This window comes from Rissa tridactyla, chromosome Z (genome assembly GCF_028500815.1).
Source record: "Rissa tridactyla isolate bRisTri1 chromosome Z, bRisTri1.patW.cur.20221130, whole genome shotgun sequence".
NCBI classification, from domain to species: Eukaryota; Metazoa; Chordata; class Aves; order Charadriiformes; family Laridae; genus Rissa; species Rissa tridactyla.
This window is the reverse complement of record NC_071497.1, coordinates 25022263-25046208: the sequence shown is the minus strand read 5'-3', so window position 1 is coordinate 25046208 and position 23946 is coordinate 25022263. Positions and strand designations below refer to the sequence as shown.

Genomic DNA, 23946 nt, shown 5'->3' with positions numbered 1-23946 from the left:
CCTTTTGGAGATGTCCTTTACATCTGTTATGCATAAATTAAGCTGAGATTTATGTGCCAGTAGAAGAGTCTACCAGATTATTTCAGTGTTTCCACTCACCTGACATGAGAGTGAGTTTTCTTCAACTTTGTCTGTTCCTCTAGTGAGGTTTTGTTCCTCTGATGTAGCCCAGCATGCAGAAGGGAGGCCACCTATACCTGATTTCTTTTGTTCCATTGATTTTTATTTTTACTTTTTCTGAATTCCGTCTTGAAGTTGTTTATGATAGTGAGGGGAAATGCCAGGTGTCCTAGAAGTGCCTGATAAGGCAAGGATCACTAATACTGGGATTTCTGTGGCAGCGTGTCTCTTTTTCTGCTTTACTTCCATTCAAAGTAGCAAGTTATCAAATTGTATCCACCTAACAAATACTTGGATCTTCTGAATGATTTTGAAGAGTGAATACTGTTGGGATTTTGTTGGGTTTTTTTTAACATTGAAATAGTGTATCTTCGTTGTCACAGTAACAGTCCTTATATTCCAAGTCACTTTAAAAAGAATTTTTACTAGAAACTTGTTTTCTGGTGTTGTAAATTGTAGCATGCTACTTCATATGCTTGTTATTAAAATTAAAAATTCAGAATAAAATAAAATAAAAATACACCCCCCTGCCCAAAAAAAAAAACCCACCCAAAAGTGACTTAATTTAAACTTGAAGATTTATCACTATAATTTATTATGAGGATACTTGTGGTAATGTGATCTTCTGTGCTGTTTGCACTTCCATTAATTGTTTTTCCACTCTCATTCACAATCTAGTTTGCCATCTCTGCCTTCTTTAACAACATCTCTCAAAGCTGGCAGCATTGACATTGGTCCCTGTCCCTCTTTTATTTTCTTCCCTTTTTTGTACCCCATCTTTTGACCTACCCTGTGAAGGGCTGTTACTGCCTTATTTGACTGAGCATTTTTAAAAATGACCAGAAGGTAATGAATTTTTGGTACTCCCCTGTGTTACATCTCTAAATGCAATTTCTTTGTATATAGTTTTCAAAAAAAACCCCGAGCTTCTGAAAGCAAATGCTAATTTTTTGATCAACAGTCATTTTGGATTAGGCAAATGTCGGAGATCTGGAGCACAACAGAGTTAGTTTTGAAAACATGGGATTAAGACAATTATGTTCTTGTCATATTACATTAAGTTCCTTGTTTGGTCCAGACATCTACTTACATAATATTGCGTCTTTCGTATTTCATGAATCATAGAATAATCTGAGTTGGAAAGGACCTTTAAAGGTCACCTAGTCCAATTCCCCTGCAATAAGCAGGGACATCTAGATCAGGTTGCTCAGACCCCTGTCCAGGCTGACCTTCAATATTCCCAGGGATGGGGCATCTACCACCTCTCTGGGCAACCTGTTCCAGTGTTTTACCACCCTCATCATAAAAAATTTCTTCCTTATATCTAATCTGAACCTGCCCTCTTTCTGATCTTTTTTGTGGCTCTCCTCTGGACCTGGTGCAACAGGTCCATGTCTTCCTTGTACTGAGTTGAAATAAAGTTGAAATGCTTTTGGAAGAGTTATTCAGCTTGTCTGAAAAGTGTGCAGGGAAACTTTAAAGCTCTTTAGGATAGGATTTGTGCTACAATTCTGCTGAAAGACTGGCATGTTTCTGAAACGTATATGAAACCAAGCATATTAATTCTCTTCATATGTCTAAATAAAGAAAAAGGAACTATGTTATAGTAATTTTAATTTTCATTCAGGCCCAGTTTGGAACCTTATCAGATTACTTTGAAGCTCTGCGCAAAGAAAGCAATTTGGGTGAAAAGAGCAGCAATTCATTTTTCCCTGTTTTAAGTGGGGACTTCTTCACCTATGCAGACAGAGATCATCATTACTGGAGTGGATATTTTACATCGCGACCCTTCTATAAACGACTGGATAGAGTTCTGGAATCCTACTTACGGTAAATACTGCCATCCAGTAAATTCATAACATATGTCTTGGCACACAGAAGAGATGAGTGTATGTATAAGTACTCCAAATCTGTTGGGCAGATGGAAAAGTGATTTCAAAATGCACAGTTTAAGTCTACTTACAATAAGGATAGCCTAAATGGCCCTCAAATGTAGTTCTTGTTATAAGGATTAGTTGGTCTATCTGTTTTTTTAGTAAATTGAGAGAAATGCAATGATATTTTTTCCATCCTAACAAATGAAGTTCTTGGAAAATACTGTTCAAGTGATCAGCAAGGCTTGATTCTGTGAAAAATAGCAAGTAGTATGCTTTTTATTTTTGGGTCAGATTTGAGTAGCTGTCAGATCAATTGGTCATTATAGCTATACTGTGAACTCTTAGAGAGAAATACAAAGGTGTCAATTTTCCAAGGGTTGTTAGATACAGGTGAGAAGTAGTCAGGAATATTGTGTGCCAAGTGATCTCAGTTTGTAAGGTACTGCTCTGCTGAAAAGTGTTTGCACCTTTACAGAAAAAGTTACTGCTGAATTTTTGAATTTTTATAATGGAGTATTTAAGTGGTTCTCCCATGTAGCAGCTGTAGATAAGACACACTGTATTTTAAAGCTCCAGAAAGAACTCTGGGGCAAATGCATGTGATGTAAACCCTGGACGTTTCATCTATTGCCAAAACTTGGAGACTAGGTTTCCAAAAGATTACTCTTCCAAGGATCCTTAGTCAAAGGACGCTTTTTGTCTTTTGGAAGGACCCTTTAAAATATACCTATATTCGTGCTTCTATATGCTGTTCAGACCTTTTTGTGCTAGAGAAGAACTTCTGTAAAGCTGAGAAATCCTTCCTTAAGGATTTCTTACAGTTATGGTTTTTTTGTGTTGTAATGGCTGCTGCAGTAGTGGAGAGAGCAAGAGAGGTGTGGAAAGTAGTGTTTTGGGAGCATGGAAAGCAGCAGTTTGGAGGCAGATATAAGTACCTTTCGGAAGAGAAACCTCCGTATCTAGAAGAATTTGTTTTCCTTCTGACAAGGAATCAAGTCTTTACTCTGGTACAATGGAGGTTTCGCAAACTTGGGACGTAGCTACTCTGTGATCCGTAGTATGTTTTTCTCGTAATAAAAGTGGCTTTTTCTAGCCTTCTCTCTGCACTCTATGAATACAGAGTATGAGACCTGGGGAAATCAAGAACCTAAATGAAGAACAAATGAAAGCAATAGACTCAGAAATGTGTAAGGAGAAGTGAGATCAAGGGCCTGAGAACAGAACGGTGTTAGGGAAGAGACAAGGTAATGTAACTTTGAAGGCATCACATTGAAACTTTTCTCCTTGGTGCTCACAAATGGGAAAGCAGGGATGAAAGAAGCCAAAGACTGTCAGGAAGAAGAAGAAAAATAAGACCAATGCTTAGAGGAATGACAAAAAGCAAGGCTAGGATCTCTTTGGCAGAAGAATGTAAAAATAATATAGTAAGGAGAAGTTATTAGAGCAGTGACTTATTCAGTGTTTTAATCAGAACTTTGGAATGTTAAAAGTGTTATGCTTAACTTATGTACAAAACCAAGAATGTTAGAAGATTAGAAAGAGGGCATTTATAAGGCTAACAGTAATTAGGAATTTTGACAGCTATTCAGAAATAGTTTACAAATAGATTATCAAGCATCACTAGGAATATGATTTTCTTAGAAGCATTTTATTTTTTACTTGCTGTATTGACATTATAAATACTAATTAGCTCTGTTCTTATTAGCTTGTTTATCGTAAGAATCTTTGCTTTTCAGTGAAAACAACCTTGTTTAATACTGCTGTTGGGAAATATAGAATGTATAGAAAGATGGTGTCCTTGTAAATTGAATTCCCTATTGAATTGTTTTTCATACTTTTGCCTAAATTCCTTTCTGTTTATTAAAATGCACCAAGATTTAATTTTCTTTTAGCTTTATCATAGCCTATTCTCTCAAAATTTTTAAGTATGTTTACTTTATTGTACTGTACATTTTTCTGTTTTTAATTACTTACATTGCATAAAACTTAGTATTAATTGCTTTCAAGTTTCTTTGTAGTATCTACAACTTTACACTCTTAAAAGGTTCCTTCACATAAGGATTTCAATTACCTTTAACTCATGAAAAAGCTGCTAGTCTTACATGTAAAGAATCTCTGGAAGAAAACTAAACCTTGAGTCTTATGAATTAAAACAAATCACATTTCTAAAAATGTGCCTGGGAAGTTTTTCATCCTTCATTATCCTCTTTGAATACCATGCAAGAACAAAATGTATAGAAGTGTTCTTGTCAGTTTAGTATCAGGTTTTTTGGCAGTTGTGCTTTCAGAGACCTGGAGGATCTTCAAGGCTGGCATATTAGCAGAATTAGGGCGTTTGTCTTTTATTTTTTTTATTTTCTTTAGAGTCAGAAGAAATATGTTATGATCATATTTAATCAATAACACCCTCATCCCACCCTTGTGATTAAATTTTCCATAGTTCTTTTTGAGCTAAGTTCTTTCTATCTATCTAGTGTTCATATGTATGTGTATACATGTAGGGGAATGAACCATGAACAGGAGATAAATATGTGTGCGTGTATTCTTTACCAAGGATGAATGCTTTTAAGTTCCAGCAGTATCAGGATTAAGAAGTACTTCGCTGCTACTTAATAGCCAGGAAACTGTTCAGCCTCAGGACCTGCTATGATGGCTGGCCATTTAAGCCACAAAAACAGTTGGTTGGATGGGTTTTTCCTGTTTTTAAAAAACTTTTTGGTTTGTGCATTAAAGTACATGAAAGTTTAAGGATTTTGTAATGGAGATTGACATCACTGCTAATTTGAGACATAACTGATTTTTTTAATCCTAAGTGAGAGATGGATGGATGGATCAAAGTAGTTTGAAGGGTGATGAAATCAGTGACCAGAAGTTTTTTTAATGTAGTAATTGGAAGATGCAAAGAACAATAGTGTAGTTGGGGGTAAGTTAGGAATGCATTCTGTGATTTCATTCTTTACAGATGTAATCGGGGGAAAATTATGATTAGTCTGCAAAAGAGATCGTTGCAGTAATTCCAAAGCAGAAGAAGAGCTGCAGTGATATTTCTAGCTGTACAGACGGATAGATAAGACCACATCTTGAGAGTTCAGAAACTCTTGTAGAAATCATTTATTATTTATGTAAATTGCCTATAAAGTATACCTAAATGTAACCTAGTGTAGACTTTGAGCAATCAGTGAAGGAAATTTTGGTTTATTTGCAGTGTCCCATTAGGTAGAGATACAGTTACAAATTACACCAAAGTAGATAATCTGGGGTAACTACTTTAGGTGATCTGTAGTAGTTTGAAATAGAGGTGAGAAAACCAAGGCTTTATACAGCTTTTGTAGAAAGGTATTACGGAGAGGTAAATGTTTACTTATAAGATGAAGTGTTCTCTAATACAGTGTTTCTTGTGGTTTCACTTCTGAGTGTCTTTCATATTTGAGACCATTGAACAATTCTATTATTTAGAATAATATCGAGACTTGAAAGGAAAATTCTGCATCTAAAAGACTGATGTATTGAAGGGATCTGTAAAACAAAATCAGTTGTTTTTCTGAAAGTGAAAAGAGTTCTGAGTGCTCCTTATAGACAAAATGGATTTAAAGTGAAGTTCTGGAAGCAGTATGAACTCAGAATATATTTACTATACAACTTCATTTTAATGTTATTTCTTTTGCTTTAAGGTTGTTACCTTGTTTACATATAATGGACTTCCCTATTTAACAAAAAAAAATTGAGGTGGATTGTGGGGAGGGAAATCAAACCTGTATTTTGAGGACTAGAATTTTTTGTGTTCTCTACTTGACAGTTGGGTCAGTGTTTAGTGGCTAAGTCAAATTTTACAAAAAACAGTAAAACACTTTCAGACAAGGCTTATCCACTAAATGAATGTGAATCGGATGCCATTTTAACTACAATGTACTTGTTTTCATTTAAAGTTAAGCTGTAATAGAACAAAGTAGGAGGAATGCATAGATGTATGAATTTATACTACGGAACATTAAAATCACAGCCATTAAGCTTAAGTGCACTAGTAATAAAAAAAGGAATTACAACTTTTAGCTCTTGATTTTGTGCGTAGCTTCTGAGCAGTTATTTTACCTGTAAGAGCAAAATCTCACCCTATTCCTCAAATATTGACAATATGAAAGTGAATTGATCTGTTATATGTACAGCGTACATGTCAGTTTAGTTTGACGCATGCTACTTGCAGTTTTTACATAATTGTCAACTATGTGATGCACAAAGAGAAAGAGATCAAGCTGAATCCATTCATTCAAATAAATGAATACATTTATTTTTCATGTTAACAGTTAATAGCACTCCACAGTCTGAAAACCCAAGTTGAGAATTATTTTAAAATTTGTTGTTGTACCTAGTTTAAATTTGAACACATGCACTCACTGACAGTTTGGGTAAGTATAAGAGTTAACATATTTTCCCTTTTTAAATCTTTTTTTTTTCTTTATATGCTTAGAAGTTAGTTTTACGTTTGTTTCGAGAACATGCTATTTTGCTTTTTTTTGTTTTTTATAACATTAACCTGTATCTTCTTGATTTCTTTAAACACATGAGAAACCTTGATTAAGATCAAATAAAGTTTGAAAAAGAATCTGACACTTATCAGATTTAGAAAAACAGAACTGTAACATTTTAGGATAAGGAGATAACAAAAAAAGTTAACAAATGATTTCCCAGAATTTCTACAGGCATCTTGTTAGTCAGATACTCATAATGACTGGCAATTATAGTTTGTTTTGTTTTAGTTTTGTTGTTTGGGGTTTTTTTTGGTAAAATAAATTTAGATTCTCATAAATCAAGTGAGAACCTGATGGCAATATTTTAGTGCTAGGCTTTTGTATAAGAAGGAGAGAAGGGCTCTGCATCTGGTTCAGTCTAAGGGTCTTTGAATCCAATGTTCTCACCATTCAGGTGAATGTTTAATGAGCAGCTGCCTACATCTTTAGAAGTTATTTTTGGTTAGAGTACAAATGGCAGAATAGATATTATATAGAGTGTACAGATTAATGTATTTATTTTAAGATAATTTTATTTGTTTAATAAGTTGCTTTTTGAAATGGGAATTGTATGCCTCCTGTAATGCAGGCTATCATTGCTGTATCATTTGAGTTCAGCTCTGTATACCTCACACATTTGTGAAAATGCTATGGTACTTTGTACTGTCTTATTTTTGTTCTCAAGCTCTGTTTTCCATCACTGAAAACTTGCAGGAAGCTTACAAGATGCAAAACTAGTGACGATCAAATGCAGCAGTGATTTTTAACTGTTTGAAGCTAGAAACAGGCCAAAAAGTACAAGATTAGGGTTTAAAGAACCCGTGGAACTAGGCATGAGGAAAGATGTAAAAACATTGGTATCTTCTTCATATAAAATGTGTGTTGTTTTTTGGTTTTTAAACCTATATAAATATTTGATTCTTCTCTGCAATTCCAGAGCAGCTGAAATCCTCTACTCCTTGGCTTTGGTACAGTCCAGCAAATCTGAGAAAATGGGTCTATTTCCTTCAGTGGATAACTATAAATTGCTGACAGAAGCTAGGAGGAACCTTGGACTCTTTCAGCATCATGATGCTATTACAGGAACGTCTAAAGATTGGGTAGTTGTGGATTATGGCACTAGGTAATTTATTATGACTATATAAACTTAAATCTTATTTTCCCTTTACCTTTTTTAAAACACAGGTATTTATTTCAGACATGCAGATTTGCTAGAGCTAGCAACATACTCAGTACTCAAAGTGTAGTGGTGCTGTAGATAAGTGGATTCGATTACCCATGCTCTTCATTTATGAAATATTTTTTAATCCTCTGAAGTAAGAATTTGATGTCCAAACAAACTTTCTGAGGTTTCAAAAGAAGCTAGGTAGACATCATGCCGAGAGTTCTTTATTAACAGGGCTATTATTTTCTGCAGTAGCTATTGTATAGGAGAACACTTTGTATCTGCCTGTGCTAAGCAATGATCAAGAGACATGCTAATTTAGGCATATATTCCTTGGAAAGTCCCACACCCTCTGTAACCTGCCTTTCTTCAATGTGGGAAATCTTTTTCATATTGCCAAACTTTACTTAATTTGTCTGTTGTTCTGTATTGATGTTTGCCGTGGTTTAACCCCAGACAGCAGCTAGTACCATGCAGCCGCTTTCACGGTTCTGCCCCTTCTTCCCCCATAGGGAGAAAAGGAGTGGAAAGTAAAGGGAAAAAAAACCTCGTGGGTTGAAATAAAGGCAGTTTAATAGAACAGTAACAGAAAAATGAAAATAACAATAATAATAATAGCAGTAAAAGAATATATAAGATAAAGTAATACAACACAAGTCACTCTCACCACCTGGTGAACTGGTTTCCCAGCTCATCCCGAGCAGTGATCTGTGGATTCCTTCCTCCTGGCCAACCCTCATTTATATATTGAGCATGATGCCTATGTTGTGGAATATTCCATTGGCCATTCCATTGTTCTGTGTACACGCCTTCTCAGCTTCTATGGGAAGCTGAAAAAAGTTGTTGATTAATATAAACATCACCTAGCAAGAACTTAACCAATATGCATTATTGACATTCCTTTCATACCAAATTGAAAATACAGCAGCCACTAGAAAGACAACTACCTCTATCCCAGCTGAAACCAGGACACTGTTATATCTGGTGGGTAGTTATTTTCTCAGTATTGACCAATTAGTCTACTAGCAACTTTGTGGAATTTTATATGTGTATGTCTGTGTATGCAGATACATGCTTTAATTATGCATTTGTTCAGAAAATTGTTACATACTGGGATGTTAAACACTAGTGCATTTGATTAATTGGGGTAGATGGTTGATGGCAGAGCATGTCCATTAAATAAGTTATTTTTTTAAATGCCTCTCAAATACTCTTTTTTGGTTTAAACTACTGCATTCATGACAAGTATTTTTAAGTTCCATAAATTTGTTAATTTCTTATCTATTAAAGCACAGGTATAATCAAGGTGTGAACATGTGCAATGCATTTGGTTATGAGAGAGTAAAATAAAGGCTTTTTTCACTTTGCAAATAAAATTACACAGCACTCTGTATATAAGAATTTGGAAACCTTGTGTCAGTTGAAGCAATGGAAATAACGATAATTTAAATTTTTGTGCTTCTGATTGTTTTTCTAATACTGCTTAAAGGCAGACTGACTTGACTTTGTGACCAGCATTTCAGGTTGTCCCCACTATGGATACTGGAAATCAAACATAGAAAGCATAAACTTTCCTAAGATTAGTATTTTGAAAAAGTACTTGTTATTTTGAGGGTATACATTTTGTAGCATAACAGTGGGGTGGAGATGTACCTCATTTTCAGTATGCAAGGTAGGAATATAACGAAATTCAGAATATGTCTGCATTTTGCAGTCTAGTCACTTATTTCAACTAGCTGTTGTTAATTTCATGCTATATTGATATTAAAAATTACATTTATTTTTTTATAACTCATAGTTTTGAGTTCTTTAATGTTTTTAAATTTCGATTATCACATCAAATAAAAACAACTGAAAACTAACTAAGACTTTAAATTTTTTAACAGGCTTTTCCATTCAATAATGAACTTGAAGAAAGTGATAATTGACTCCGCTCATATTCTTATCCTAAAGGATAAAGGTGCTTATAATTATGACACATCAACTCCATTCCTGAAAATGGTGAGCTATCTTTCTTGATTTTCTCCAAAAATAAAATGTGAACCATGCAGTTTCAATACAGTTTAAGTGGTCTGCTAAAAGTCAGAATGAAATTTGCTGCTAATACTTGCTCAAAACCTGCTGCTTATCATTGTTCCTATTAATTGAAGATATTGGAAAGTAAAAAGTGAAAACTTCAGTAGTTAATGCTGAAAAAACACCACATACCTAAATTAAATAGGCTTATTTTGTTCCACTTCGTGAATCACATAGTAAAGCCAGGTGTTCTAATTTTCTTATGGGCATGAATTTGTTGTTGACTTCAGTGACATGTGTATGATAAATGAATACAGAATGGTATGCAGTCCTCTAATTTGACTTCACCTTATTACTTAACAAATGTAGGAAGTTGAAAATTTCCATCCTGAAATAAACCTAAGCTAAATTTGCAAGACCAGGTCTAGACATGACCTTGTGCTTTTTTCCTTAGCTGAAATTATTTGAAACAGGATCTACTGATGGTAAAGTCAGCAACATATCATTTTGTGACCCATTTTTCAGTGAAGAGCACCTTGAAGAAACACGCTTGCTAATATTGTTCCGTTTAGTTTCTTCACTTTCTGAATGAAAACTTTCTGCTGTCATAGCTAGGTAGTCTTCGTAAGTCTACCTAAGTCCATAAACCTGGACTAGAGGGGAAACAAGATGCTTTCATTTCTTTGTGGATAAACATAGCAGGATTAATACAATTTTTATTATATGATTACCTCACATTTCTAATGTAACTAACATGACATGTATCGTGCTGGCTTAGATGTGCCAGGTGTATCATGTTTTGAATCTTCAGTCACATATATTTAAAAAAATAATGAATTATTAAAACAGTTCTTTATGCATTTTATGACTTTGATACTAATATATATGTGCATGATGCATATATGTGCCTGTGGTTGTGTGACAAAAATATGTCCTTTTTCTCCCGGTTGGAAAGGGTAACAAAGAGAATGTGCACCTTCATAAACTAAGAATCTTTGGAAGTTGTTCATGGGAGGAAGTTTTCATTTCTGCTCTGAATTATATTGGAGGATGTTGTGATGTTATATTTTGACAAACTTTCATTGTTCCTGTTCTTTATGAGTCTGGGTTAATACTAATGGATTGTAGAAGTACTAATTGCTGTTTAAACTGTATATTGCCTAGGAGCACACTAAGTCAAACCCACCATTATTACTACTGTGAAAGCAGAAATGAAAAAGAAAGCTCTTATTTCAATGAATTTATTATATCTATATAACACAGAAAGAAAAGATGATTAAAGAAGTAGATTATGATTTATCTGTATCTTATACAGTAACTACAGCATATCATAAACCTAATATTCCCACAGTACTTTGTTTACCACAACAAAATGTTTTTAATGTGGGGAATGCTAATGGGAGAACTTAAGGATATTTACGAAAAACCTTTTGCAAACCTTGAGCAAGTAGAAAGTTCAGAGGCACTTGTTCTGAAATACTATCATGGTATTTTCGTGGCCGATGGAAGCTGACATCAATCATTGCTCAGAGATGGGCATGCAGAGTGAATGCTGAGAGACTTGAGAAAGACAATAGCTGTTTTTGATCTAACAGGCTTCATTTGTGTTTGCGGGGGTGAAGAAGGAAAAAAACACATGGTCAAAGGAACAGAGCAAGAGACTAGCAGCATTCCAGTAGGTAGTAGGTGCAACCAGGGTAAAATTGCTTCTTGAAGCTAGAAAAAAGGAAGCTGGAAAAGAGAAGGATGGAAAGATTACAGAATGACACCGCTTGCACTGTGTTTCTGCTATTCTTAATTATTAGTTACACACAAAAGCATCATGGTTTTCTCAGACGATAACTGAATACTTTGTACATCATGTGTAAGTTTTACAGACTCTACACTAGTAAACAAACAAAACCCAGATCTCTTGGAACACAACACACTGAAAAATGGAAGAAACCTAGAGATCCCTGAATGATCCAACCAACAGGATGAGATCAAATGTATAAAAGTAAAGCTATCCAACCATTGCACCATTCCTGTATATTAGTCTTATTTCTTTGAGTGTAGAAAGAAAAATTTCGTCTAAGTGGCAATAGTTGGATTTGAAAACCATGATTTTGAGGATGTTTTGGAGTGCCCTGAGGAACTAGGAGCTTTGTACTTCAGTTGCAAGGTCTATTGTTGTCACCATTATATGAGCCAATAGGAATGTAACAGTACATCAACAGGTTGGCTGTTCTTTTAATTAAAGAGTAACACAATAGTGACAGCAATGGCTTGTCACTACCTTTTCTCACTGGAATTGAGCCCTCAGTTGTATTGTGTTTAGGAAAAGAGAGAAACTAGTGAAAAATAAGAATTAACCAATATTGTGAAACAATTCTTCAAGTGGTTTATATCACATAAAAATCATAAACGCACATCCCAAAATATGTTTTTGAAAATTTTCTTTACATACAATATAAGGTAACAATGAGGTCTGTCAGAAAACTAAACTCTAAATTCTTGTGATAAATACACAGGAGCATAAGGTTTCAGAGAGTAGATTATAGCAAGAGAAAGTTAATAAAAATATGACAAGTATATGCAAAACTTCAAGGAAGTTGGTGATTATGATGTCTTTTATGCAAAAAATGAAAACATGGGGGTAACAATTTGGTAATGGTCTGGTAAGAGACGTTTAGTGAAAGCAAAGGTTTCTCAATGAATTGGTCAAAGTGAGCCCTTTTCTTTTGTCAGTCTGAAGTACTTAGTTTATACAGTTTTGTGGTTCATCGTCCTGTGTAACGTGCTAAAACGGGTTTCTGTTTATGGTACAGCCATCATGGTTTTTTACTTCATAAAGTTCACATAATAGACAAAGCTCATATAATATATGTTTAAGTGTATTCCAAACAAATTCAAAGATGTTCTCTTGTAGGATGATGTTCAATCTTCCCAAGATTCTTTGCCACGTAAGACAGTTATAAAGCTGACATCACAACCAAGGTAAATAATTTATATATTACTTAGTTTCTGAGATTCTTTTAGCAATGTGTGTGTTTTCACTGCCTACTAGGTTTTTATGCCAATTCATTCCTTTTTAACTTTCAGTCAAAATAAAGGTAAAATTAAAAAAAAAAAAAAGAATTAAAAAGGTAGTCTGGCATATTATGTTAATACTGGTATGTCTAGTATAAAGAGGACACAGCACTTTAAAACCATAGAAGTTTCTCACATACCACTAATTCAGCTGCAGCAAGTAAAGAGTCTGTTTACTAAGTGCTTTTAGAGCATTGTAATCCTTAGCAGTAGAAAATTCTAATTAAATGTAATTACAGCTTGCTCAACTAACACTGTGTGCAAAACCTTAGTTTTTATGAGGCCTAAAAATCACAATACATAAGTGCTGGATTGTCTTTAAAATTCAAGTAGAAGATAAACTAGGACTCGTTTGTCTTAACTCCAACTTTCCATTGTATTAAGAGGGCTTACTTCTTTATGTGTAGTTCCAGAGTATTCAGTTGAAACTGTCATTGGAGTATTAGTTGAAACTGTGTCATTCTGGTCTCCCCGTGAACATTCCGTATCCAACCTGAAAAAACTTAAACATCCGTTCAATGCTGACTAATCCACACCAAGTGAATAAACTGTATGGATATGAGAGCTGTTATGAGTGTAAATCAAGTAGTACCAAGGTTTTTGCTTACAGAAGAGAAGATTTAAGATCCATTTAAAAAGTAGTGAATGCTATTTTTGCTGTTGTTAGTATTTAATTTCTCTAGTTCTAGCAAGTGACAAGCTAATAAAACTTACATGCCTAATTCATGAAGGTGTCAGGCTATTCAGCAGACTAACTGCTGTTAAAAAATTCTAATCAGATTCTTTGAAAAAATGAGTGAAGTTTGGTCCTTGTGAGCTTTTTGGGGAAGCTGTCTTTTGTGCTCTGAAGTTAAATGTATATAATGTGTGTGTATATGTAGTTTTAATATAAGCTTGTTTCTGGAGCAGTCCTGTAGACACACATTTTTGCTAAGATAGGAGTTTTATTCTTGTATTGGAGTACTAGATAGGTGCTAATAGGTTATCTTAAACTTGTCCAAAATGGTCAAAAACTCAGGTGCCTAGCTATTTATTTAACTAAAATCTTTCAACTTTCTCAAAATGTCCCCTCAGATATCCTCACTAGGAGAGGACTGTATATATTGTACATAAACACTTGGCTGGAGGCAAGTTATAATATAGACATTCTTTCCGTTTGAGGATAGCTTTAATGCTTTTGCTTTCCTTGCCTAGGTTAGCTGTTGAAATTTTCCCCATGCCCCTTCCATCCCCTGATATGCCTTTTGTTTACATCTGCTGTTCCACTTATCTCTCTGCATAGTATGCTAAGTAAGTTTTTCCCTTTTTGGTGTTTATGCATTTCAGGCATTTGCTTTTTTTTTCCCCTCTTAGTAGTTCATTAAGTAGATATATATGTCAAGATTTTTTATTATAAAATTAATATTATCCTAGCAGCCTTTTGCTGCTGTTCTCCAAACTTTTCTTAACTTACTAAGAAGATGACATTGGTAGATAATTGCTAATTTTAACTTGTCTGGTATTGTGAAGGTACCATATACAGTCATATAAGATGCAGTTCATGTTCCAAAGACTGTGTAATAAGAATTATGGGAGATAGACTAAACAGGAGAAAAATGTGAGGGAGAAGGGGAAGAGAAAGATTACAAGAGAATATTGATATTGCTGCCTGAAAACCTATTTTTGTAATGACTTCCTGTTTGGAAACACTTTCAAAGCAATGCTGAAGTGCACACTACATCATGTTTACTTTGTTGTTAAAATTTTCATTTGAGTATCTGTATGTTCAATTATTTTCTCTTATAAAAATGAGCATAGTCTTTTCTAGGCTTTTAGCTTTATCTCTGGGTGTAGTCTGAATCTCCACTAACATTATTATTATTATTATTATTGTGAAAAGTAGTATGTAAGCTGAGACAGTAACTTTTGCTTAAATCTAGTATGTGAATATTATGACTGTGCATCTGAGTTTTCTAGGTAACCAGCAAAGATATGAAAAGTTCATTTCAGTAGAATCTTAAACTTAACTTGATAAATTTATCATTAAGGATTACTGTGCTTAAACTCCAGAGTTTGAAGCTTCTAAGACAGAAACTGATTTTTTCATTTCAAATTTTGAGGCATCAGCAGATTGAAAATACTGATTATCTTCAAAACTTTATTGCTTGGTTATCCTCTAGTCATAATAGTCTTTATTATTTATGTCTGGAGCATGAAATCTCTGGATTTCTTTCTGTTGATGTGTTCTAATATACCATTATGTGGGATAGAAATTAAGTCAATGTAACTGACAAAGTGTTATTTTCCTTTAATTGACTGAATATTTAGGTTTTTGTAGTTTTGCATTTCCATGTCAAGATTTTTAAAAATAACTGTATTGTAAATTGATTATTCTTAAAAAAGTTTGGTTCATATCAGCTATAAATTTAGAGAAGCACTGCTGATGGGAAGCTCATAAGATAACGGATATTTTTATCTGATTAATTATTCAGTCATTTTCCTATTTTTTTCTTATTTTACTGAGTTGATACTGAATTTCAAATCTAACCTGCTTTTCAACAGGAAACAATTTCATAGTATGCTTTTGCCTCTCTCAAACAGCCTTCCTTTTTGATATTTTTTTTTAGTTGTGTTCTCTTCACTGCTTGTGAAAGTTGTAGTCAGTAGTGCAAACTGATTGGACAGACTATACAGGAGAGCTAGTACAAGTTGATTACATGGAAAAAAAGAAAAGAGGAAAAGAACCTATCTTTTCGGTAGTCATTGTTCTAGTACAAAGCAGCTCCAGATGGTTGTGTAGTGGCGAAGTATCTTTCAAACCGCTTCTAAGTAGGTACCACTTCTAATATATTTGACGTGGTTCCCCCACCCCGTCACCCCACCCTGCATTGGTTCTTTGTAGTGCTGTGTTGCCATCTTTTTATGAATCCGTAGTTTCATGAGAAAAGTAATGTGTTAATTTCAATGAAACAGGTATGTAGAGTATTTTAAATCTTATTGTGACTCTGCCTCCTTAGACGAACTAAGTGGTCTTTGATCAGGCTTTTAAGTACTGAAGTTATGGTGTATTTAATTATAATAACCCCCTTTTAACTGATAAATGGAGTTGCATGTTTTTTTAAAAAATGGTTACTTCCAGCTGAAAAACAAAGCTTTCACAAGTTAATATCCAACTAGATATGGAACTACTTTTACCTTGTTCTGAAATTAACAGTTATTACAGTGAGTCTTGGAAACAAAGCCCGTGAGTGTGCTGATAAAGTGGATGCTGCATCATACTTCTGCGAGAGCCCTGTCCTTTGATATAATCATTGTTTCTTGGGAATAGTCTGTCAGAGGTCATACTTCCCAATGGCAAAAGACTCACACTCACTGGACTTGGAGGGGGATGTGGGTTTGAACCTCACGCCATCCAGTTTAAGCTGTCAGCTGTTGATGAAGGGTGTGTTGATAAAGTGATTGGTAAGATTTCATAGCTATTTCCATCTACAGTGTTTCCCAAGACAGCATTGAAGGGGAATGTGATACATGACCAAATAACTGAATTGGCAGTCTGTACCAGCTTGGATTTTGTAGTAGTATTGTTTCGCACAACATGATGAACCTAGGAGTGAATGAGACACACTCTCCTCTCCTCCCTTTCCCCCCCTTTTTTTTATCCATTTCTGAACCTTCATGTACCTGGCTGTGGAGTTTCAGTCCTGAACTCCATTGCATTCTGCAAGCATGGTATAAGGCATCCCATCTGAAGTGAAGATACTATGATATTGAAAGATTTTAAAAAATTATTTATTTGGGATTATTTCTAGTGCTAAACCAACAATACTTGTAATTTGCCCACAAGTTACTTTTGTTAGCTCATCGTGGAGGAATGGCATTATATCCTTCTTATCAAGCTACTTCAATAGCTTAGCAGACATTTTCCACTGGTTGAAATATTCAGGTTGCCTAGGGGATTAATTCTGGGTAGGATACACTGTAATCAATGATTCTTCAAAGATCTGTCAAAGGACCAAGCAGTTTAGTGACATCCACCTTATAAAAGAAAGTTTCATTTTTCCAAATTTGAGGTTTCACAGTATTCTGGGCTATTATCCGTACTTCAGTATCTGTGAGCAAGTTTTGGCATAAGATTGTAATTAACAAACTTTTGACATAAGATGTGCTCATCCTGTTAGGTCCAAGATTTGTGGTCTTTTTTGAGAAAGAAAATGATGATTTACCATTAAGATTTTGCAAGTTGGTTACCTTTTCAAAAATTTGCTTGGCACGTGAACCTACTGCTTTCTCAACACAGCACTATAATGTAGAAAATTGAAGTTAAGTTATTAAGTTTAATGTGTGATAAAGAATAATGTACAAAGGTCAAAAATTCTTGGCAGAGCAGTGTCTGTGTTAGTGTATTTTGTTGGAGATGACAGCAAGGATAACTTGCCTGAGAAGGAAACTCTGTTGGTGTGATATGCCAAAAGGGAAAGCTGTCCTGATGATGTGAAGAAATTGATTAAAGCTTCACACCAAAGAAACTGTATCTTTCTGAGTTTAGAAGGTGACTGGATTGGGGTAATGTTTTAATATTCTCATTTGGCAACTTTACCTTGGTGGTGGGGTTTTTTAATTTTTTTTTTTCACCTGTGTTGTCCATGTTGGGACAATCAATCTAAGCAGTTGTCCAGCCTAACAATTGTACAAGCAGAGGGTGCTCTGACAGCATTTGACATTTTAATAATATACATTTTAATTACCTTTTATGCTTGCACAAGTTCTGAGGCATATGTATGTCTAGTTAAATACTGAAACAGTTAAAAAAACCCACAGTTGAAACAAGGGTATATTCAGTTGTCAATGAGGGGGAAAAATGTTTAAAGAAAACAAGAAAGAATACAGTAACATTTAAAATAAAGCCAAAAATATTTGTGGGGGTCCATATATTGTTAATAAGCACACTTGTTTCCCAGGGAGGAAAAAACCCACAAAAACCAAAACCAAGCCGACAGTTTTAGCTTTTTATTGGATGAAATAGTGATAGCAATATGCACAGCCTTGTTATGTTTTTGTTAAAGTGAAACCTCTGTATTAGTAACTCTAAGGGAGGTGGACAGGTTGAATGGTCGTGCAATCGAGCCTTAAGACTCTTTTCTTCTGTTAAGAAACAACACTTAATTAAGCACTTATATTCTCAGCACAGTAGTGCAAGAAGTTAAAAAAATGAGAAAACTCTTTGAAATTATATGTGAAGAGCCGCACTTTCAGTTTCCAATACCCTGGCAGCTTAAGCTGAAAATCAGCCTAATGATTTTTTAAAAATTACTTTAAAGTGTTAATCTCAGTGTTCAGCTGCCTGATCAATTTACTAGATTTCCCGTGACCTATAACTGCCATGAACATGTTCTGTTTGTAGTAAACTCAAGGTCATTTTGACTAAATTGAATGGGTATTTAAAAAGCAGTCTCTCACTTTGATTTTCATGATGGAGGAGCAGTTGCAAAGGCAATCAAATGCTTGGCTGACACAGGGCAACTCAGGCATCTGAATCCTGAAACATCAGTTACTGTGAACCTGAAATAAATATTTCAGTAAAAGTCATTCTGGCAATAGTGGTGACAAAATGAACAAAACAAAAACCAGGATACATTCATTCTGTTGTATGGGTGTACGTTAGCTGTGCAGCTATCTTTATGACCAAACCCAGCAAATTATGCATTGACAATGTCTAATAGGAGAGGAAGCGAGGGGTGTGGAAGAGTTCACAGCACCTTGGTCTCTTAATTCCCACTCTTTTCTGTAAGGTCACAGCAGTTTTTCAGAGATTTCCATTTTTATTGTGTGTTTTCTACTACTTGTGTTAATTACACCACATGCAGGCTTATCTCAGAACTGCACTGGCAGTTGACTTCATTAAAAGTTTATGTGTGAACTCTGAAAACAAAACAACAAATAAGTTAAGGGATGAATGTCTGTTTTGATGTAAGGTGTAGCTCTTTAAAACCGAACAGTGGTTCATTTTTTTAGTTATTATAAATTTTCATTATTAAGAAGACAAAAGCAGCTTTGATTTGCAATTAATTGCACTCCAAAGCTTTCTGTGTAATTAATCTTTATTTTTCAAACTTCAGTTTTGACTGTCATGCTTCTGAATTCAAGTTGTTCTAAAATTTCTTAAATTTTGAACTTTTAATAATTACTTTTTCAGTGCATAAAAATTCTTATAAATCAAGCATTTTCAGTTTTTGGTCTGTCTTATTGTTGGTAAACCAATGATGGTCTGTTCTAAGTATTTTTGTTTACTGATTGTCTCTGAAATTACAGTTGCAAAATTAAACCAGTAAATAAGTTGATACAATTTGTAGCATTTGTAGAATCTTTGCAGTTTCTCAAAAGTACACAAATTTAGGATTTTCGGTTCAATGCACAGTTTTTGTTGGGGTTTGCAGTACCAATGCAATCAGAGTGCTTCATTTGCTATATAAACTTAAACATTAAATGAAAAATCCCACAATTAGGTGTTACAAGTAAATTCTGGGTTTCTCTGAAAATGCTGTTTGTAATGGAAGTGTCATATGAAATATAGAAAGAATAGATTAACTAAACATACTTTGGGGGGAGGAAAAAAAACTGTGTTTGTTTTTCAAAAACCAAAAAGTGATCATTATGAAGGAATATGCTAGTAAAGAACTGAATATAACTGAAATATACTGCATTGTATGCATGTATTTGTTGAAGCAGTTTTGGAAGTAGAAGATACACGTTTTCAGTATATTAGTATATTTGTGTATTATTTCTTTTTTTTTTTCCAGGCACTGGCCCCTTCAGCCTTTTTACTGGAGTTGCTTTGAGGCAATACTGTAGTTAGTCCAAGGCTCTCAAGGCACAGACTGAAGCGATATGGCATACTTAAAAGTCTTTCTGCTCTTCTGAACCAGATTTTTTTTCCCTTCTAAATGCAGATTTATAAAGCCTGCACTACAAGAGGAACAAGGAAAGGATTTTAGTGAAGGTACTTCCTGATCCTGAAAAAGTCAGGGGGCTTCAAGCCCATCTTGGACTTCAGAACACCTCACAACTTTGTGGTAAAAGAAAAATTTAAAATAGTGCCTTTGGACTTAATCCTTTTATCCTTAATTGGAGAGTAGTTATGTGCTCCAGATTAGGATATGTGTGCCACTACAATCCATCCAAATCATAGGAAGTATGTGTATCTGGCATATGTAGTAGGTACATAACATTTTAAAAGTCTTGTCTTAGGTTGATGTTGGTTTTTTGTGTTCTCAAAATTTATAGTTCTTGCTGTGCTGTTGTCTGTGTTTATCGTGAACGCTGTTTTCTTGAGGGTGTTCCATGGTTTGTTCTTGAGAAAGCCACACAAAGGTCCTGTTTCCTGTGAGAGTAGAGGGCTGGAATATGTGCCGATTGTCTGCCTAATTCTCTGCCTTTTGCATGAGTAATGGCTATTATAAAGATATATCTGTAGAGCTATGAAAAGAGAATTGATAGGAACGTGTGTGAGTGAGTTCTTTTACCTTTATCAACGAATCTAAAGTTCGACTTTGGGTTTGTCATTAGGAAGGGCGTTCCTGGAGTGATTCAGAATTCTGAAATGTCAAGCTAAGATAATGGAACTTTTTTTTTAAGCACACTATCATTGCTTTTAATTATTTGTATGTTAATCAGAACTGTCAGCCAGCCACTACTTCTTTTAGAAGGAATGTGTAATTTTAACGTTATACCTTTGTTTCTATACTGTGCATTTAACTACTTCTTCAAATGCTGTTATAAACATAGCATAATTCTATTTTGTGTTGGTTGAAAAGCTACTGAGTTCTTGTGAATTTACTGATTTATTGATACTATCTCTTTTTTTAATTTCTTGATGTCACCAATTTGATTTTATAATGAAAAGATGATCTGTGGATAATAGATACTGTTTCCACCTTGGTTTTTATACCTTATGAAAGCAACACAAATTTATATTGTGTGCTTGTAGTTTCAAGTTGAGATTTGATTTCTACTAATTCTTCTGTAGGATTTTTTTGATAAACTAGAAAAGATGTTTTATTTAGGAGGAGGCAAAAATCTTAATATTTGTTCATATATGATAATATTTGATTATATATTTAAAATTAATATTCTACTCTATAATAAACAGTGTAATTGGATTATAAGAATTGGCGCTTAAATGTAAATTGATTTTTTTTTGTTTGTTTGTTACATCTGTTACAGTATTGGTAGTCACAAATTAGGATTTTTAAATTTACAAGAAGCTTAGCTGGATGTGATGCAGAGGACCATATTAGCATTATTTATCTTACCCAGTTAAGTAAGCTGAAAAATCTCCTTACACTTTATCCACTCAATGAAAAGGCCCTTGGGAAGGTATCGGAATCTCCTTTTGGGAAGAACTTGCTTTTCTCTGACTACATAGAGGAGAACTGCTTGCTTAACTTGAATTTTTATTAAGCCACCCATATTCCCACTGCCCCAAACTTCATGTTTACATTTGGCAGTGTATCTGAGACTGCAGCTCTGTAAGCATAAGGTTTTCCTTACACAAGACTTCTCTATTCAATTAAATGTCTAGGATTGTATAGTTATGAACTCTTAACATAAGTTTCAGCATCTGCTATATCTTAGAGGAGGTGTACATTAAAGGTGTAGCAATTATTGAAACTAAATGTTGTAATACAATTAGGTGTGTTGATGCAATTTAAAGGACACCTTCACTGTAGTTTTGTTTGGTGCTTTGAGCTTAACTTGTTACAGCTTTTTCTGAAAGTTTATTCTCATAATATGCAGATTAAATTTAAAAAAAAAAAACACTAACCCAAACAGGAATATTGAAGTACATCTGATCCCCTTTCTTTAAAACTAGAAAGTAAAAAATAAGACATAGCGTCATGTTTTAATTCCACACTTTAATTTCTAGTCCATTTGTTGTAAATATATTTTTGCCAGTGCTACCTTCACTCAGTTAATAGACAGAATTGCTGGTTGCCTAGCAATGACTCAAATGGCCATTGCTAAATTTTGGATATCACATATTATTCAACTTATATCCTTGAGTATCCATCTGAACAGGGTGGAGTTTTTTGTGCAAAGTGAGGCCAAAAACAAAGAAGAAATTCTTCAGTTCTGATCATAAAATCACAAGTTGTTTTCTATTTGTATCAGTCATACTGATTGAGTAGAATGTAAATAGATTATAAAGCTTGAAATCATACTGGGAACAAACACTCCATATAGGATTAAAATGTAAAATTTCTTAATAAAATGGAGCCAATGTTTCATAGTCAAAGAATGAGATGAAGTAGGCAAGTGGAAGTATTACACACCACATGGAAAAATAATGTGGGGACTAACCTAGTAGACATTAGTGAAGCAGAAAAAGACAAGGCATTACAAAAGATCAAATTGAAAGAGTTACTTGTATGGTGTCAGAGACAATTTTGCTTTTGGATTATTTAAATGGAAGTTCTGTGTAAAATACAGTTGAAATAGTGTGCTATCACATCTCTGTGTGATGAAGGCTGCATCAAAAATATGGTATATAGTTTTAGAAAGCATACTTCAAGAGATGAGACTTTGAGAAGGCTTGAACAGTATAAACTGTTTTGGAAGTTTTCAAGAATAGTGGTTAAAGCATTTGTCAAAGCTTGTCCTACTGAATTCTCCATCTGGGTAAGAGGTCAAACTACAGCAACCTTCTAGTCCTCTGGGTTTTTTATTAATATATAGATTTGCCTTTTGACTTTTGAGAGTCATAATAACCCAGTATATTTTGCAGTACTGAGCATGGCCTAAGGCTATAGGCTAGTGTGTTTTGTATATACTGTCTTTTATTTGACCAACTGGAATAAATGAGAAAAGTGGGCAGGTTTAAGGCATACAAGACCTTCCAGTGACCTGAAACGTTACCTGATGTTTGTATGAGAACTAGTTGCTCTAATGAGAACAGCTCTGCTTACAACTGCTGTCCCTAATGCATAAGCGCTGCATTTTGTGTTCAGTTTGTCGTACAGGCAAAAATAATTTCCTGTTTAGGATAAAAAGGTTTTTTTTTTCTTCTGACAAGCATTATTTTGGCACTTGGCAGATCTGCTATAAAAGGAAAAGTGTTTCTGTATCACTTCTGATAAAAGAGCTGTCTCAGTCCTGGGTATTTTAACTGTTTTACACATTAAATGTTTGCAAAGTAATACATTTATTTTATGTTTTTTTACTGTGGGTAGGTGGCTTTCTGATGAAGTGTGAAGTGTTGAGTAAACTAATAATTATTTACATGAGTAACAACAGATCAGTTTTCTATAGGAATGCACAGGTCAAGATATGTCCTAATACTGGAAAATTCTGGATTTTCCCTCTACCTGACCCACCCCTCCCCCACCCATAAGTAGCATATATACTATGTGTATGTATCCAGTTATATTTATAAAAGAAATGTCCTGAATCCCTAACATTGTAGTTCTGTAAATTAGTGAGTATGGCTTGATATAAAAGTGTATTTCCCCTTCTGGGAAAAAAACAGACTCTGATGCACGATTATTCCATCTTATGGGTATTACTATTTTTGCTTCCTTTCTGAATATGAACTAGGAAGAAAATTATTTTTGTATTATTGGACAACTATCCATGCATATGTCTTCAAAAATACATTCAAAAATTCCTCAGGGGTTTATGGACTTTTTAACTAAAAATTAACAGACAATTGGTTTCCACATTCTTTGTTTTCTATTTTTTGGTAGGGTTTGCCACTGTTAAAAGAAAGTTGTGAGCCAGATGTCTTTGACACACAGAGGCTTGGCGTTCAGTGTCTTGAATAACATGTATTAGAAAAAGTATAATTTTGGTGAAATCAGGAGAACTTTTTACATTTCAGAAATAAATACCCATGTGGCAGAGTGGGAAATGAGGATGGTTTTAAAAAATACCTGCAGAGTCAAATTTTCTTTAAAACAAGCATGGATCAGACTTGAATACCTTTGGAAAGTGGATTGGTCACATGGTTTTCATGCAGTAGATTTTGAATGACTGTCCAAAACTTTCTCCATTACCTAACTTTCTTCCTAAATATATTTTGGATTGGATTTAAAGGTGTCTTGAAATGCTGTGAAACATATAGTTTCTAAAACTCAATTTAGTAACTGATAGAAGAGTTGTAGAAAAAGCATTAATCTGCTGTTAAGGAGAGTGTCGCGATCATGAGCCTGTATAGTTGGCT

General features: G+C 34.3%; 1 protein-coding gene across 1 annotated transcript in view; it reads left to right on the top strand.

The window, feature by feature from the left end:
* MAN2A1 (mannosidase alpha class 2A member 1) overlaps window positions 1–23946 on the top strand; it is a 116753-nt gene that overhangs the window by 44184 nt on the left and 48623 nt on the right. Inside the window, exons 9-12 of the mRNA XM_054185042.1 lie at window positions 1748–1950; window positions 7440–7625; window positions 9554–9668; window positions 12592–12659. Coding sequence (XP_054041017.1) covers window positions 1748–1950; window positions 7440–7625; window positions 9554–9668; window positions 12592–12659 — 572 coding nt within the window. The remainder of the gene's footprint in view (window positions 1–1747; window positions 1951–7439; window positions 7626–9553; window positions 9669–12591; window positions 12660–23946) is intronic.